The sequence below is a fragment of the Microcebus murinus genome, chromosome 6 (genome assembly GCF_040939455.1).
Source record: "Microcebus murinus isolate Inina chromosome 6, M.murinus_Inina_mat1.0, whole genome shotgun sequence".
Classification (NCBI taxonomy): Eukaryota; Metazoa; Chordata; class Mammalia; order Primates; family Cheirogaleidae; genus Microcebus; species Microcebus murinus.
The window spans coordinates 38,761,303-38,774,197 of NC_134109.1; the positions used below are offsets into that span (position 1 = coordinate 38,761,303).

At 35.5% G+C, this 12,895-nt stretch overlaps 1 protein-coding gene across 7 annotated transcripts in view; it reads right to left on the reverse strand.

Moving 5' to 3' along the window:
* Positions 1-393: 393 nt before the first annotated feature.
* The window catches only part of SLC38A6 (solute carrier family 38 member 6), a 61,631-nt gene continuing 49,129 nt past the window's right edge, over positions 394-12,895 (reverse strand). For 4 of the 7 annotated variants that reach the window (XM_076003987.1, XM_012777640.2, XM_076003986.1 and 1 more), the window contains 6 exons: positions 12,422-12,501; positions 11,546-11,646; positions 5,942-6,066; positions 1,584-1,728; positions 1,385-1,479; positions 394-1,202 (listed from right to left, as the gene is read on the reverse strand). In XM_076003987.1, the coding sequence (XP_075860102.1) occupies positions 1,122-1,202; positions 1,385-1,479; positions 1,584-1,728; positions 5,942-6,066; positions 11,546-11,646; positions 12,422-12,501 (627 nt within the window). In that variant the 3' untranslated portion in view covers positions 394-1,121. Of the gene's footprint in view, positions 1,203-1,384; positions 1,480-1,583; positions 4,448-5,092; positions 5,315-5,941; positions 6,067-11,545; positions 11,647-12,421; positions 12,502-12,895 lie in introns of those variants that run through there. The other 3 variants (XM_076003990.1, XM_076003988.1, XM_076003989.1) reach the window with 3 other exon arrangements.

Sequence of the window (12,895 nt, forward strand, 5' to 3'; positions counted from 1 at the left end):
GTAACATAACAAGACCTCATCTCCTTAAAAAAAAATATAGGCAAAAGAATTGAACAGATACCTCACCAAAGAAAACAAACACATGGCAGATAAGCATATGAAGAGATGTTCATTAGGGAACTGCCAATTAAAACAATGTGATACTAGTACACATTTATTAGGATGGTGAAAAGCCAAAACACTGACAACACCCTATGCTGGTGAGGACCTGAGACAATAGGAAGGCCCATTCATTGCTAGTGGCAATACAAAAGGTTACAGCTACTTTAGAAGGCAGTTTGGCAGTTTCTTATAAAACTAAACGCATTCTTACCATACAATGCAGAAATTGTGCTCCTTGGTATTTATCAAATAAGCTGAAAACTTATGTCTACATAAAAACTTGCACACAAATGTTTCTAGAACTTTATTTGTAATTGCCAACATTTGGAAGCAAACAAGAGGTCTTTCAACAGGTGAACAGAAAAACAAACAATGGAATATTATTCAGTCCTAAAAAGAAATGAGCTATCAAGCCACAAAAAGACACAGAAGAAACTTAATTGCATATTCGTAAATGAAATAAGCCAGGCTGAAAAGGATCACATGCTATGTGATCCCAATCAAATGACAATCTGGAAAAGGCAAAACCATAGAGACAGTAAAAAGATCAGTGGTTGATAGTGGTTGCTAAGAATGAACCCTAATGTAAACTATCAATTTTAGTTAATAATAATAATTCATCAACATTTACTAACCAAATGTAACAAATATACCACACTAATGCAAGATGTTAATAATAGTGGAAACTATGTGTGTTTGGGAGTAAGGAAGTATATGTGAATTCTCTGCACTTTCTGCTCAATATTTCTGTAAATATAAACTACCCTAAAAAATAAAGTCTATTAATTAAAAAAAAAACAAAATTGACCCAATACATTTAAGAGCATTTTGAGATTTTTTTTCTTATTTTGATTAAAACTGCTATACTCCCACTTTCCTCTACCCATTGCAGTTTTGTTCTGCTTTTGTGTTAATGATTTTTATAAATGTATTATTTTTCATCCAAGTGTGTTTCAGAATTATCCCTTCTTGCATATGGAGATAAATTATTCTTCATAAAAAGTAGAAAAATATTTCTTTCATTTGTTAATCCAATCAAAAATGATGAGTGCTAAACTAAAATTCCCAATCAAAATTCCAAAAAAGAACAAAATGAATGCCTGTGGAAATAAGAAAAAAGATAAAGAACAATCAGAGTATTTTTTAAACCTCCAGCCTCCCCAATAATATATTTTATATCTTAAAATATATTGACTTTCTTAACACAGATAAAATATTAATATAAAATGACAAGTTATTTCTTAAAATAGATATCTTAAAAGAAACAAACAAAACAACATACCCCAAGCTTTTTCCATGAGACAAAATCTTCTCTGCTAAGTTTAAGATAAAATAGTCCTGGGAATATAAAAATCAAACACGTTGATGTACTGGCACCTTTAAGTTGGAGGGGAAAAAATAGAGAATGTTACTGGATTCAGGTGTGAGGCTAGGTAACAATTTATGCATTTTATTACATGAATTTGAAATAGAAAACTTACCAACTACACCAAATATATTTCTAATGTCAGGAACATATATTGCAAGTAAAACAATGACAACATTGAGTGCTAGAGTGATCAAAGAATGGCGAATCCATGAGAATGGAAAATTGGAAAAAAATATCATCGTTAAAGCTTTTCTGGCCTGTATTACAGAAAAAGAAACAGATTTAGCAAAACGGAAGTGTCAAAGTCAAAATATTTGCATACAGAAGCACGTACAGTAACCATGATATTCTTGCCTCCTAAACCATTTAGATTCCAAAAATATAGCATAAATTATTGCAAAGTATGTATACACAAACTGTTTATACACATAAACCTTCCTGTTGGAGCTTCATACAAATTATTTTGCTTTAATTCTACAAAAAAAATTTCACATGCAATTTTTTTAGTTTGAATAATTTTTTTTTTTTACCAACAATGAGACACTATGATAAAATCTCAGGAAATCATTTCCATTATATCCAACAGATAGAAAAACAAATTATTTAAAACAGAAGAAGAAATCATGGGGGGCAAACATGGCTGAAGGCAACCCAGGCAGTCCAATGTGCACTGGGGTCTGCGGCAGGCAGGACCCAGTCCCCAGCACTTGTGGCTGCAACTTTCCAGAATACCAGCTTCCAGAGTTAAACATACATGCTTTCCATGTGGGCATCTTTGGGGAGCTGTGGCGTGGTTGGCTGTGGGGGCGCAGAGACTTGTCGCTGAAGAAGCCGCTGACACCAGTGCTGCCCGGGAGAGGTCGCTGACTCAGACCATGCTCTGGTGGCCCAGCATCTGGGCTGCAGCCTGGAGGTGGTGGCCAAGCTACCAAGGTATTATGTGGCCTTGATAAACTGAAATGCTTTGAGGAAGGTCTGGATCCAGAAGTCATCCCGGAGGACACTGACTTGGTGACTTTGGGCACACATCAGATGGAGATAAGCATGAAGAAGTTACCTCTCACACAGACCACTCTGGAGGTTGGTGTGGAAACTATAGCTTCCTGTGCAAGATGAAGAACCTGTCACCAGAAACTACAGACTGTTGAAAACAACTGGCAATGGGAGTTTTGATAAAGTGAAACTAGCAAGACATATCCTTACAGGCAGAGAGGTGGTCATTAAAATAATTGATAAAACTCAATGGAATCCAACAAGTCAACTACAAAGGCTCTTCAGAGAAGTAAGAATAATGAAGCTTTTAAATCATCCAAATATAGTGAAGTTATATGAAGCCATTGAATCTGAAAAAACACTCTACAATCATGGAACATGGAAGTAGAGATGAAGTATTTGACTGGTTGAACATGGAAGAATGGGGCAAAGAAGAAGTAAGAGCTAAATTCAGAGACATCATGCCTGTAGTCCAATACTGCCATCAAAAATGGATCCTTTACAGAGACCTCAAGGCTGAAAATCTATATGAACATCAAAATAGCAGATTTTTGTTTAAGCAATGAATTTACTTTTGGCAGTAAACTAGAAACATTTTGTGGCAGTCTTCCATACTCAGCCCCAAAGCTCTTCCAGGGCAAGAAATACCAAGGTTGATGTATGGAGTCTCAGGGTGATCCTGTATATGTTTGTCACTGGCTCACTTCCCTTTTTTGGGCAAAACTTGAAAGAACTGAGAATGAGCATATTAAGAGGGAAATATCACAATCCCTTTCTATACGTCTAAGGTAGAAAACTTCTCAAACGTTTCCTGGTGCTAAATCAAATTAAATGAGGCACTCTAGAGCAAATCATGAAGCACAGGTGGCTCAATGCAGGGCATAAGGAAGATGAACTTAAACCATTTGTTGAACCAGAACTAGACATCTCAGACCAGAAAAGAATAGACATTTTGGTGAGAATGGGATATTCACAAGAAATTCAAGAATCTTTTAGTAAAATGAAATATGATGAAATTACAGCCACATATTTGTTGTTGGGGAGAAAATCTTCAGAGCTGGATGCTAGTGATTCCAGCTCAAGTGGCAACCTTTCACTTACTAAGGTTAGGCTGAGCAGTGATCTCAACATCGGCAGTGGCCAGTCTCCCCAACACGAAGTACAGAGAACTGTTTCTTCAAGCCAGAAGCAGAGACGTTACAGTGACCATGCTGGACCAGCTGTTCCTTCAGTTGTGACATATCCAAAAAGGAGTCAGATCAGCACTGCAGACAGTGACCTCAAAGAAGATGGAATTACCTCCTGGAAATCAAGTGACATTGCTGTTGGAGGAAGGGCAATTGCTCCAGCCAGTCCCATGCTTGGGAATGCAAGTAATCCCAATAAGGCGGATATTCCTGAATGGAAAAATAGCTCCACTGTCCCTAGTTTCCCAGAGAAAAGAAGGACCTTGGTCTCTGCCTTTAGGACTTTTCGTTCCTGCCGCTTTTATCCACATACTGCCCTTCCAAAAAATAACACAGCATCTGGAGCAATGACACAGTGAAATACGTACATTTGCAGTGAGAGAACTACAGATGATAGACACGCAGTGATTCAGAATGCCAAGGAAAACAGCACTACAAAGTCTGTCAGGAAAACATCAGTTTGCACAATACCAATGCAACCTGGCAGCCAAGGAGAGTGGACTGGAATGCACATGCGTGAACAACTACGACTTCACTGTACTATTCAGTGGGGTGCCAGACGCCATTGTGTGAGCATGTGTACTGTGTGGCCGTCACATTCAAAATGACTGTGCTAGTAGAGCAATGAATCTGCATCAAATTTTGCATTAAGCTTGAACATTCCTCCGTGGAAACGATTCGGATGATTCAGAAGACTTTCAGGGATGATGCAATGAGTGCACCACAAATAAAAGTGTGGCACAAATGCTTGAAAGATGGTTGAGAATCTGTTGAAAGTGATCCACATCTGGAAGGCCTGCAATAAGCAGAACACCTGAGAATGTTGAACGTGTATGGGTTAGGCTGAGAGACACTGGGAGAACTGTTTGAGGTCCCAAGGTGTCTATTTTGGAGGGGACTGATGTTTCTTGTATCTTCTTAAATAAATGTTTCTATTTTTCATATAACATGGCTGGATACTTTCCAGACAGACTTCATATCCTGATCAGAGAACTCTAGTTGCTTCAATACACAGTATTAGCAGTGCAACCACCCCAGATCAAATCTGTCTCCCAAGAGGCACTGCCAGTCTTAGCACTTTCCATGGCCAGCCATAGGAGCAGCAAATTGCCACATATTACAGCCCCTCTGTCTCTCCTAGCCTGTCTCCTGAATCCACACCATTGTCTCAGACTCAAAGCTGAGGCTCCACTAGTCTTTTTGGTAAACTAACTTCAAGACTCAGAAGGAGCACTGTTTCTCAGCAGAGAACTCCAGTTGCTTAAACACACAGTATTAGCAGTACAACCACCCCAAATCAAATTGACTTCCCAAGAGGCACTTCCAGTTGCAGGAGAGGCAAACTGCAACGTGTAATGGCCCCCCTGCCTTTCACCCTATCCACGAGGACACACCATTATCCCGGACTGTAGAAGTCAGAAAAATAACTCTGTTTTGGTGCTTATGTTGTAGAACATGTGATTGAACATGAATAAAAATTTCTGAAGGAAAAAAAAAAGAAATCATGCCCTGGGAAAGAAACACCATTTACTATTTTATATTATGTTTCATAGCATGTAAATATGAAAAATAGTTTGTTACACTTCCCTTCGCTAAGGGGGCAGCAGGCAGTCACATCCCACAAAAGTTTATCCAGCCCCCATTGTAATCTTGGCACTGTAGTCTGCACAGGAGGAGGCAAAAAAAAAAATCTTTAAGTCTCAGTTCTTAAAAATCTCACTGTTTAAAGATTCAAGACATCCAAGCAGAAGCATTTATACCCAAAGCCTTTGTTCCTATTTTCTTAGAAAGTCTTAAGATTTTTATATATAGCAACCAGATGAAGAATGCAAATCTGTTCTGCCCCTTAAATTGTAATTCTAGAGCAAATACGATATTTTGATTAACTAGAATATCTATGTGAAAGAAATTTATAATATACCAGAAGGAGCTTATTTTGCTGACTTGACTTTTCCCTCTTCACACACATTCTTTTGAAAACAGAATACAGAATTAAAGGGGGGGAACCCAAAACTTAAGAAGAACTATAGTTTCTAAATTGGAAACAATGCTGTGGGAGGGCATAAATCTTACTAAATCTCAAAAAAGCACAAATTAGCTCAGTGGTTCACTGTTATACTTGTGCTTTCATGGGGCCATATGCAAGTACAAGATCTTTGATCAACTACTTGACAAATAAATAAGATATACAAGACTAGATGTGATTCAAATGTTCTATTCTGCAAAGAATTAGTGTTGCCCTATTAGGATACAGCTACATTAGGCAACAAAAACCCTTAAGATTACTTACTGGGAAGTGGATTAGAGGGACTGTCAAAAGCACAGCAAATAGGATACACAACTTCACAGTCATGACAACAACATCATGTGGTAAGTATTTATTATAACCTTGTAGTAATTCTGACTCCACTTTGCCTGTAAATAAAAAAAAAATAATAAGGATCACATTATAAACTATTAAGATGTTAATAGCAGCAAAATGATTTTCCTTTGCACTAATGGATCTTAACAGATTTTTGATTGCCATTACCAAATCCATCTTTGGCCTTTCTCCTATCCTATGAAACACAGAGTCACTAGTTAAATATCTTTCTGAAACCTATTATCCTTTTTTTTCTTTTAATAAAATTAGAAGCCAGCACAGGCAGAATCTCTAAAATCATGACAATTAATGCACATGTACAAGTATCTCTTCAGAACTTTTCCATCATCTGAGGGTTTTGAATATTTATGTTGTTTATAAAGTACTTTCATCACATGTATTGTTGAATTTGGTCCCTATGATAACATGAAATAGGTAGGTACACTCAAAAATATTAAATGACTTGCCTAAGATCACATAATACAAAGGGGTAGAGCTGGCAGAACCATATGTCCCCTTTTTTTTGTTTTTAATGCCACAGCTTTTTCTTCAATACCACGTTTTCTAGGATGTACAATTCTGTGCATGTTACCTGCTACATCAACATTTCATCTATGGATTCATCTTTCATAAAAATGAGAATGAAGTCCTGGGGAAATGGTTACTTAGTAAGCTAGTGTAGTAGTCAGTGACAGGATTTATACCTGTTGACCAGGCTTTGCTCCATGGTGTTCTTCCATTCTCACCCAGATAAGGGGTATGGAAAGTGAGAGTGTACAAGAACACTGCATATCAGTTCTGGTGATCAGTTTGTACTTAAATAGACTGGTGCTTTTTAAATTTGAGCATATGTGGTTTAGAAAGGATGATTTGGGAGAAATAAAAAATAAATCAAACATACCTCTGTTCTCAAGGATCTTAAATTTTAAAGGGGAGATAAGATGAATACAAACAGATATAATAGAAAGCATATACACATATACATACATAAGTGGCAAAAGAAGGTCTAAACAAAGAGCTATGGAGATTCTAAACTGCAACCACGCAGAACTACGTTCAAATCCCACTATTTACTAGCAACCTAACTACTGAGTCTCTCAGTTCCTGTATATTTAAAATGGGGACAATAATATATTGAACTATAGGGTTACTAAGAGCATTAAGTGAGTCAATATATGTGTGCTGACATTCAAAGATGTAAGGGAAGAGGTTCTTTAGAATAAATAGCACAAGCAAAAGCCCTGAAAGGCAAAGAGAATGTGCATCCAAGGAAATGAATAGTCCCCTAAGTACTACAGTGGATGAAGTACAGGGCTGGAAATGCATTTAAGACTCAGTAATACAGCTCTGCATAGGATTTGGACTCAATCTGGTAGGCCACAGAGATGCAATAATGACTTATAATGAATGGTGTATTACAATCTGAATTAAGCAGCAGTACAAGTTAGAAAAGAGAGGCCCCAAACAGGGATAACAGGCTACTGTCATAATCACTGAGAGGTGATGAGAATCTGAACTAGAATAGAGATAAAAATGGAAGTGACATGAATTGTCTAAAATATCAAAGACATCCTTTACACAATGTGGGACTAATGGACTAAATAAGAGACTAAGAAGAGCCAGGAAATCTGGATTCTATTTCCAAATCTGTGAGATACTTGCGAGTCTTTGGAGAAATATGGCAAACTATTTTATTTCCATTTTCTGAATCATAAAATGAGCTATTAACACTTCTCGCTTAACAACCTCATAGACTTTTAAAATGGTCTGGTTATTACACAACATTTGGGCATTGGTCTGGCTCACCAGAGGAACACCTTTCTCTTTCTCACCATAAAATGCTTTAACATCTGTAATCAGAGCCAATATTATTAATCTAGGTACATACTTATAGGTCCCTTTAATCTGACAAAATTTAGAAATTAACCAAGCCTTTGGAGCGTTGGATAAAAGGATCCCAAATAGCTCCTGAAGCTTGAAAAAATTAGATTTATTATTCAAAATATAATCACATGTCTACTTTCCACTTTTCCAGGTTGAAAACCTTTTTCTGAGCCAATCATTCTGTGTTCTTAGCTGAGTCCTAACACATGTAAGGGATAGAGGACAACATGCTTCTCTGGATTCAGGCAAATCTCTACAAATCTCAGAAAGGACCTGATGGTGCTCTCTGCAAGTTATATGTGCTATTGAAGTCAGGAGACTGTCTTACAGGGTATTAAGTTTAGAAAGATTATCCCAAAGTAGCAGAAAGAATACTGGATTAGCATTCAGGAAACCTGCCTTTAATTCTGTGGCAGGTCACTTCATTTCTCTGAGCTTTAGTTGCTCATTTATAAAATGAATTGAAAGGCTTAAATTAAGGCTGGCCTTTCTGAAAAGATCTCAGGCTTAATTAGCAATTTTGTCCTATAAGACAGATAAAAAGATACCATAAAGGTTTTCCTGTTATCCTGATAAAAAGATACCATAAAAGGTTTTCCTTGGTTATAATTAAGAACCCCAGAATGAGTCACTGTGAAAGCAAATCAATATCTACATCTTCTGTCTTTGGAGAAGAAATTGTTTTTATACCATTTATTCTATCTATCTATATACCTATAAATAATACACCTATCTATAATGTGATTTATCTTAGATGTGTATTTCTCCATTATATAAAATTTGGATACTCTGAAGAATTTGCATTAGTAGAGAAAGTATGAAGTTAAAGCCAATATAACAGCTTTATTTGATAACCAAGCAAGTCCCTGTCTAGGAAACATTTCATTTACATGATGAAAACCTTTAGTCTTTGTGTCCAATTAACAATAATATATAGACAGACAGACATATAGACAGACACCTGGAGCGTAAGTGAGCCAGATTTTTCCAAAAGTTCACTTTAACAAAAACTTGGAATGAAAGAAATCTGGGTTCTATGGCATAATTTCTGAGAAGGCAGCACAGTAATAAAGGCATTGGCTTTGGAGAGAGATAAAACTGGATTCAAATTCCAACTCCATTATTCATTAGCTGCAGGTGTCTGCTTTAATTACTCAACCTAAATGAACATATACCAACAGTGCAGAGTTGTTATAAGGATTAAGAGAATGTATATAAAATTATCTGATACTTACTTAAATACTCAATAAATGTATTAGCATCCATTCCTCCTCCACATCCCTTTCAAGCTAAACTTTCTTACAATTTAATATAGCTCCTAAGCATCTAATAGTGATTCATGAAACTATTTCTCAACCATCTTGGATATTGGTAGGCCATTTGAGGTTTCTTCCAGATAGTTTTATTTATCTATAGGGAAGAGTAGGTCAGGTTTTTTTTTTTTGCTTTGCTTTTTCTCAATGTTAAAGATTCCTAAATATGATAGTATTTGTGTCAGGTGACTATTTTAATTTTTTTTTTTTTTTTTTTTTTTGAGACAGAGTCTCACTTTCTTGCCTAGGCTAGAGTGAGTGCCGTGGCGTCAGCCTAGCTCACAGCAACCTCAAACTCCTGGGCTCAAGCGATCCTCCTGCCTCAGCCTCCCGAGTAGCTGGGACTACAGGCATGCGCCACCATGCCTGGCTGATTTTTATATTATATATATTAGTTGGCCAATTAATTTCTTTCTATTTTTATGGTAGAGACGGGGTCTCGCTCAGGCTGGTTTTGAACTCCTGACCTTGAGCAATCCGCCCGCCTCGGCCTCCCAGAGTGCTAGGATTACAGGCGTGAGCCACCACGCCCGGCCGACTATTTTAATTTTTAAAAAATACAGCTATTTTGCTATACTAAATCTTTCTGAATCCCAAGAGACCCTGCTATAGTATCTTATTGATTCAGAAAAGTCTTATTGAGTTAAAGTCTGTATAAAACAAACCCAACAAACAAAAATAGAGCTTATGTGCATCAAGAATTTTGTTTTATTAACAATGATCAGAAAAGCTTGACAATCTGTTTTAACGTTCTTTGTAATGTCTCCAGCAGGGCACCATGTTCATGTTGGAAATAATGCTTTTCCTGATGGTGTACACAGAGCTCTATTACACTCTACCACCCTCATCTTACAACAGTATAAAAATGCAAGAGCTGATTTAAATTGAACTAATTAGTTCAACTATTACTGTTGAACTAATATAGAAATAGCAAGAAAAGAAGCATTATATGGAACAATTATAATTTTTTCCTAAACTAAAAACTCCAGATAATATAGCATATACTGAAAAGTTACCATATTTAAATTAAATTCTATTAAAGATAGTAAGAAGAGAATTACATTGATGACAGAGTACCTGAAATTATGAAACAATTACAATAATAATGATAATAATAGCAACATACCACTAGCAGTAGCTCTCATTTGTGGAGGGTGGTTATATGCCAGATACTGTAACAGGCATTTTACATACAACTCATTTACTCTCAATACAACCCTAAGCAGTTATTCCCATGTTACAGATTAGGAAATGAAAATATTGCAAGGTGAAGTATTCTCTTTGAGGTCATATAGTTAAGTTAGGAGTTTTCTGAACCAGATTTGTTGAATTTCATATCCCACCCTCTTTCCACCAGGCTTAGAAAAGGGTGTAAACATTGCCCCAAAACTTGTTAGAGTTGGAAAAACTCTGGGAGATAAGTGCCACTGTCAGTCATTATGGATGTCTAAAAACCTGAAACATGTGCACAAGGATATCAACTATGAAATCAGAGTCATAACAGCTAAGTATTACCAAGGTAATAACAGCCATTTACTTGGATAGTTGTTATAAAAGTGTTCATAAACTGAAAAGTGTATTCAGAATTTGAAAAATTCAGTGTAACTTGTGTTATCATGTATTTGCTTGCAAATTAAATAAGCATATTTGTAAATTAAACGAGAGCTTACAAGTTTTTTCTTGTTCTAGACTTTTAAGTTTTACTTTTTCTTGAGGTTATCAGAAGAGAAAAAAAATTAACATACCAAGCAGATAATTTTTCTAAAATAAGTAAAAGAAAATTTTATTTTTTTAATTTAAAATAATCTTTTAAAAAATTAAGGAGAAAGGTTATGATGCATCACAGCTGTTTAATCCTGTGATAATTAAGTCTGAAGGCAGAGATGTCTAACATCTAAATATATGAATATAGCCCAGTGTAAACACTCTTTCCTTTCTCAACTTGTTCTTTTACAATTAAGATGACTAACTTTTCCAATCCCCAAATTTCTGAACTAGAGGTCTAATATACTGAATTCAAGATTTAAGAAAAGCAAAATCATTATTGCATTTTTTTTTCTTGTAGAAACACATCAATGTCCCTAGGCCTGAAGTTTTACTTAGGTATTTAAGAAAATTTTCGTAAGAAGTCATTAATCTTAAACTTGATCCACCTTTCTAAGACAAAGAGAATCAATTATTTAAGGCCCCAAGAGCCAACAGAGTATGATACTGCAATCTGACAGCTGAACAAATTAACTTACCAATAAAAGACAAAAACAAAGTCTATACTCAGGTGTGAGGATCATCTGTGTAACTATTTGTTTTGTTATCTATAATTTAAAAATATACTCACCATAAAAAGTAAGGTACCCAAAGAGTGCAGATATAAAATAAATGAGAAAACTTAAAGCAATTGCTGTATTGGTTACATTCTGCATTCTTTTCTTTGAAGGGCTAAAAGATAAAAATGGCAAAAGTAGAATCAGTGATCTGAATTATATTTAAGGAAACAAGTATCCCCAAAGCTAGTTAAGAGGACTCCTCAATCATTTAAAACCTAGTTCATCAATAGCTATACACTAGAATTCCACAAAAATTGCATGTTCTCACTCATATGTGGGAGCTAACAATGTTTATCACATGGAGGTAGAAAGTGGAATGATAGATACCAGAGACTGGGAAGGGTATATGGTTCGGAAAGGAGGGGAATAAAGAGAGAGATTGGTTAATGGGTACAATCAGACAGTTAGATAGAAGAAATAAGTTCTAATGTTTATTAGCAGAGTACAGTGACTACAGTTAACAATAATGTATTATATATTTCAACTTAGCTAGAAGAGAGGACTTGAAATGTACCCAACACATATAAATGATAAACACTCCTATGACCCATACCCTAAATACCCTGTCTTGATCATTACACATTCTATGCATGTAACAAAATTGCACATGTACCCCATAAGTATATTTGTAATATGTACAAAAATAATGCATCAAATAAATAAATAAAAATTTTACAAAAGACATTAGTACATAAAGATTACACTTCTAGGGAACATTTTCAACATGGACAGAACTACCTCCTGGTTGTTTTGTTTTGTTTTAAACTAACACTTAGAATCCACTCATGGGAGGAAAGGATTCATAAAGAAAAATGTCATTCAATCTGAAAGCCCTAGAGGTAAAAAGATGGACAATGCATTTAAAATATTCCAGGATTCTACAGTACCTTTGAAGTTCACAATATATGGGCAATATTGAGGTATGGCACAGAAATGAAAAAGCCATGGTTGGTATAGCATATGCACTCTGAAAAAAAGTTTTAAAACACAAAATTATTAAATGTTACTCTATTGAAACCACTCCTTCATTTGACAACAAATTCAGTTCTTCAAAAAATTAATTTGATTAAATTCATTTCATCTTTCACAAGTCATCTCTTTATCAAATAATTTTTTTTTTTTTAAAGAGAGAAACACCTATGGTCACCAGTAAATGTTTTACTTGATAGTTGACTTGCCTGTGCTAGCCAGAATATTTTTTGACTGCCTTCCCAAATCCTGTTGCTTTTACTACAATCACTGCTTCTTCTACATTATTTGAGTAAGATAAAACACTTAGGTAAGATAAAAATAACATTTTAAAAATGTTCTTATTATAATTCTGTCTTTCCTAATGAATGTATAATTTAAATACATTTTAT